This window comes from Phlebotomus papatasi, chromosome 2, assembly GCF_024763615.1.
Source record: "Phlebotomus papatasi isolate M1 chromosome 2, Ppap_2.1, whole genome shotgun sequence".
Lineage (NCBI taxonomy): Eukaryota > Metazoa > Arthropoda > Insecta > Diptera > Psychodidae > Phlebotomus > Phlebotomus papatasi.
The window spans coordinates 89,464,157-89,469,908 of NC_077223.1; the positions used below are offsets into that span (position 1 = coordinate 89,464,157).

The 5,752-nt window shown below is 40.4% G+C and overlaps 1 protein-coding gene across 1 annotated transcript; it reads left to right on the top strand.

Moving 5' to 3' along the window:
* The first annotated feature begins 4,337 nt into the window (after window positions 1–4,337).
* On the top strand, window positions 4,338–5,752 carry LOC129804978 (histone H3.3A). The gene is made up of 3 exons (XM_055852777.1): window positions 4,338–4,471; window positions 5,033–5,321; window positions 5,423–5,752. Exons 2-3 carry the CDS (start codon window positions 5,040–5,042, stop codon window positions 5,549–5,551), a joined length of 411 nt encoding a protein of 136 aa, XP_055708752.1. The 5' UTR covers window positions 4,338–4,471; window positions 5,033–5,039; the 3' UTR covers window positions 5,552–5,752.

The window sequence follows — 5,752 nt, forward strand, 5'->3', positions numbered from 1 at the left end:
ACTCCTACTACCCTACAAAAGTCGCGCCACAACAACCCCTATTCAAAAAACCGATGCGTTTGGTCGTTTACCGATTTACCGATTGGAGAAATAAAGGGGTAAAATTTGAAAAATCCCAACTAGAAACCAAGCAATCCGTCATATGATATACGTTAAGTGTAAGGCCTTTCTGGAGATTTTTCTTCCAAAAATAGGAGAAAGTGCCCAGCCCATACTTTGCACGGTCCTAAAGCTTCATATTCTAACAATTTATTGAAGAATTCTAGCCAAAAGTACTGTTTGTTAAATTGTTTCTTTTAAACAGTTGAATCTTTTTTGTTATGACTACTTTCACTCCGCGCAAAATTCGTTCTACGGCGATTTATTAAAAAGAAAGTTCCTGCGGGTATGCAAAATTTCTCAATGCATAATGCCATTTCTCGCGTTTTTTCGGTCCTGAAAATGTGCATAATCCCGGGACTGAGTGTATCCTAAGAAGCTTTCACAAACGCTTTTCTCACTTTTTCCAGCAGAAATCAAGAAATTTTCGTGAAAAACAATCTCGAATCGTGATGGTGTCCTTTAAAAATTATGTCAAAAATGACTGATGAATTTTGTTCCAATGTGTAAGCGGGTAATTTATTTCAAAATTTTTTTTTTTGATGAAAATTAATACCTTCAATTGGATATGACTTTTGAAAGAAATTGTCTACACATTAGGCAAATTTTCCTTAAAAACCCATCTTTTTGTCAAAAATTCTCATCAATGTGTAGCCAATTATGAGAAATTTCTATCAAAAATGAGCTTCAAGAAAGTTCTTCTTGAAGCTCATTTTTGATGGAAATTTCACATATTTGTAGACACACCTAAAGCTCAGACAGCAGAAATTTTTTCCTCTATCGAATCCTATTTGGGTGGCGAGGAAATTTCCAAAAATAAACCGACAAACTATGATGTGTTTTATCAGTTTTATCGTTTTATCTTTTATAAAACACTTTAAAACCCGAGGCAAAAAATCACGTAAAATACCAAACTGACATAAAATTCCAGTGCAGATATTTTCAACAAAATAGCAATTTTTCAATAGTTTTTCGTTCCGTAAGACGTCTACAGCAGTTTTACGACTCATAAGTTCATTTTCCATTTTCTTATCATTTTTATATAAATTTTCTGAAAATTCACAAAAAATGCCAAAGTGAATTTTTACAGATTTGCGTAGCAAAAAGCCAATTTCTATTGAATTTCTTTGTTCCTAGCAATTTGGCAAGGATCTTAGAACATATATCTATATATTTTCCTGTAAATAAAATTTTAAAATTGTCATATAGGGTAAAGTGGTACAAGTTGTACAGTGGTACAAGTTGGACAATGGTACGTGTTCAGTGGCAGAGCTAATAAAGGGGAAGTGTAGGGATGTGCTCCCGTGAGCTAGGACCCAATTTAAGGAGCGTGTATCGCTACACTTGAAATGGGGGGAAAAGAATAATTTCAGGAGCACAAAGCGTCTCACAAAAATTATTCTTGGGAGGAATATCTTACTCAAATCTTGATGTCTCTGGTAACTCCTTCGGCTTCTTAGTCCTCTGGAGTTCATCTGCTAGGGATTTTAGACGTCTTACTTCTCTCAACTTCACTTAACTGCTTGTCTTGAACTCTTTCTCTTAAAACTCCTACAGCATCGCCCAAATATGGGTTTCTATGCTTAGCTCCGCAATGAGAAGTCTTCGGGGTTTTATGATCAAAAGGTGTCTTTATTCGGCATAATTGCCTATTTATACAAAGGTACTTAGTTCTAAAATATACAAATTGAGGTGGGAGAAAATTGGGGAAAAAGTGCATAAAAGTGCACGCCTACGAAAATGTAGGGAGAAATGGGAGAAATTAATTTCATATATAATGACTAGGCAAATTCAATCGGTTGTGTATATCTACACTGTCACATGTATAGATATACTGACCTATGGTAAACATTACAACTTTAATTGTTAATATTCAGCAAACTATTGACAGTTAATTAATGAAACTTCTTGTGCGTATATTTAAAAATAGTAAAAATACTTTAGTTGGGAAATTATTATTTAAATATAAAGATCTTCCGCACAAGATCGGATTAAAAATAAGATAAATTAGCGAAAGCCATGTTCAGGTCTGAACAGTACGATTTGGACAGGGCTTTTTGTCTTGATAAATTTAGTACTTAATTTTTATTTGTATATTTTTAATGATTTAGTTTTATAATTTGGTTTCTTGTGCTTAAAAACAAATTTTGCATTGTATTTATCAAGAAAAAAGCCATGTCCAACTTGTACCGGCGAATTGTCCAACTTGTAACACTAATTCCAAATTATATCACTTTACCCTAGTTTGCGTTTTTGTTTAAGAAAATTTTATGTGAAATTAAAACGGTATCAAAAAAGAAAAACAAAGCGTAAAGTGAATTTTCACCTTATTGTTGTGTCGAATCCTTTTGGGGTGGGATTCGGCACCCTATGAGTGTTTTAGGGGCGAAAAATGCCTTTTTGTAAAATCCCCGTATACTTCAGGCGTACACCAGAAATATCGGGCAATGACCTAGTTGTTGGTTTTGACAATGTAATCAATTCCATTGGCACACTCTAAAAGCCATAATTCTGGTGAATTAGTGTATGTGTGACCTAAAGAGAGAGAGCGAGAGAGAAATAAGTAAGTCGTCTCCTTCCCACTCTTCCACTGATCAGGTAGCATACCGCAGCGTAGCATAAAAGCCACGCTCCTTATAGCTCTCAGTGGCCATTCCTGTCACCTCTACTGTTGCTGGATAGAGCATTCAGAGGCGCGGGTTAATCTAGCGCTCTAAATAGCTCCCGGTAGCACTTGAGAGCCCCTCTGTATTGCCCTGGTCAGAAGCATTTAGAAGCGCGGGCTGAGTCTAGCGCACTAAATAGCTTCCGGTGGCACGATAACCCTTACTTTTGCACTGGATGAGAGCATCTAGAATCGCTGATGAAACCAGCGTTCTAAATAGCTCCTAGTGCGCTAAAATTTCCCTCCCTCTCACACACTTTACTTACCTTTCCTTCCCTTGTGGATTTTGCGGTGCTCGAGGATCGAACTCCAGCAGTGATTTCCCTTTTCTCGGGCGACCCCGTGCGGTGAAAGATCCGGACTCCCTGAGAGTGTAGTCTGGAAAAGCCAGAAGCCTGATCTCCCTGCAGACGTTGCGTGAGGGATTACGTGCCCTGGTGAACCCTCTGGCCTGGGGCAGCATCTCCGTGAAGTCTGTTGCCACGTAGAGGTTGTGTTGCACCCAAGACACCCTATACTGGTGTTCACCTGCATTTTGGCCACCCTCATTTTGTCCGGGAGTAACCTCGGCCCCAAGTAGGCTGCTGACACGAGCTAAGCTGCGACACCATCACCGGAAGCAGCTCGTAGAAGCCTCTGGCCTTGAGACAGAAGGCATTGGCTGTGCTGGGATAAACCCACCCCCACGGGGGCCCTTGAGAGAGTTGCCTAACCACCCTGTCCTCTACGCCAAGGAGGATCTTCTTGCTCTAGCTGTTGGCTTTGGCACACCGCTGTATACCCTCCAGCTGTTGTTAGACAAAGGAGATCAGGCCTGGGTGAAGCAGGCGGAAAAGGAAATACTCACCAAAACCCTCTGATACTCCAGGAAAGTCCACAGTCACGATCACTACCACATCACCACAAAACCAAAACAACTCTTGACATTTGCCTCTTGAAGACATAACCTTGTATTTTGCCTGCATTATCGACTTTGTACATTTGCGCTGATAGCGCCCCTAGTGGAAATTTAATAAAACCCAGAAGTAAACTAAAAGGTTGTGTTGTCATTGGTTCATCTGTCAAAGGGGACAGATTCCCTCCAGAATTCATCGTCGAGCCCCTTTTCCGCGATCAGCTGCCTTCCCGGAAGTCCCATCCACGACATTATTTTTCTTTACTATACTACTCTACAACAATTCTAGGATTTTTTCTAATCGTGACAAAACTCAAAAAATTTTAACATTTTTTAGGTTATGGCGGTTATGTAGTATAAAAGCCATTCAAATGTCCATTTATGATGCCAACTCCATATAAAAATGTAGCATTTTACGCCATGGTATTCTACGCCCATTTTTTGTTTTTTTTCTCAATTTTTTAAATAATAGAAAAGTTATCAACTATTTTTTTCTACTAAACGAAAGCTAATAAAATTCTCTATACATTCGTACTATCACTTTAGCATAATATTGAATAGAATTAATACTATGAAGCTCCAAACTTAAAATGTGAGTAAAAGGCCACTGATAAATATGATATACTAATAATTTATTTCCTCTTACCGCCATTCCAGCCGGGTTACTTGAACCGATTCAATTCGAAGTTGGCAGCCCTGCTCTCTTCGGTCTCTCTCTTTCTTCGCTATTCTCTCTTCTCCATCTTGTCAGTTCACTCGCGTCTTTTGTCGAAATTTGTTCACTTTTGTGCAGTGCTAGTGAAAAATCGCAGGTAAATCAAAACAAGGCTAATATTTTCCCGAATTTCACCACATTGCATCTTCTTTGGGCCCCAAGGAACAAAAGTCGCACAGTTAATGCGATCGGGAGGGTGTTTTTGAGGCTTTTTTTGTGGGTTTTACTGTGAGAGTCTTCGAGGGCATCCAAAGGGACGCGCCAGCCATTTTTATCTAGCTGGGCCCCCCACTTTTATTTTCTTGCTTCGGAGAAGCACTTCGCTATTGCCAAAGTTTGGAAAATTGTTCTTGGGGGAGGTTTTTTGGGTGAAAAATATTGGTTGCTTTGATTTTTTGGGATGGGAAATTCTGGGAATTTTGATGATAAATTTTCTGGGGAATTTCGGGGACAAAAGGTAATTTATTGTGAAAAAAGAGTCGTGTGAGAAAATAAAGGCGGGAGAAATGGTGGAAGAGGCGCTGCTGGCGTCCGAGCGCCTGCGCATTTGTTCTCGTTTTTGTGGGCCGAAGTGGATGCGATGGTGATCCGAAGAGTCCCCCTCGTGCTTGGGACTTTTTTTTTGTTTTGTTGCTGATTTTGTGTCTGGATTTGGCAGGTGAGAGATGGCTCGTACCAAGCAGACAGCTCGTAAGTCAACTGGAGGAAAGGCTCCAAGGAAGCAGCTGGCCACCAAAGCTGCCCGCAAAAGCGCCCCATCTACTGGTGGTGTGAAGAAGCCCCATCGCTACCGTCCTGGAACTGTAGCTCTTCGTGAAATTCGTCGCTACCAGAAATCCACTGAATTGCTCATCCGCAAGTTGCCGTTCCAGCGTCTTGTTCGTGAGATTGCGCAGGACTTCAAGACCGATTTGCGCTTCCAGTCGGCCGCCATTGGAGCTCTCCAGGTTTGTTTATTTTTCCCCACAGACAAAGAAAGAACCTTAATCCTGTTTCTATCTCTTTCTAACCTACAAATCTAAACTCTCTCTCTGTTTCTCATTCGCAGGAGGCCAGTGAAGCCTACTTGGTTGGCCTGTTCGAAGACACCAATCTGTGCGCAATCCACGCCAAGCGTGTAACCATCATGCCCAAGGATATCCAGCTGGCGCGGCGAATCCGTGGAGAACGCGCCTAAGTTCTCTTCTCACACTCCATGTGGACACATTTGTTCCAGAGTTTTCTATTTCTTTGTATTAAGACAATTTCAAATAAGGTGTACTATCTGGCCGGATCGCGCGCCCCAAATTACAAATTCACAAAAAGTTGAAGCAGAAGGAATTTCAAGCGCCGATCCATAAATTTTCTTTTCTGTGTTTAGTTGAATTCACAAATAAAT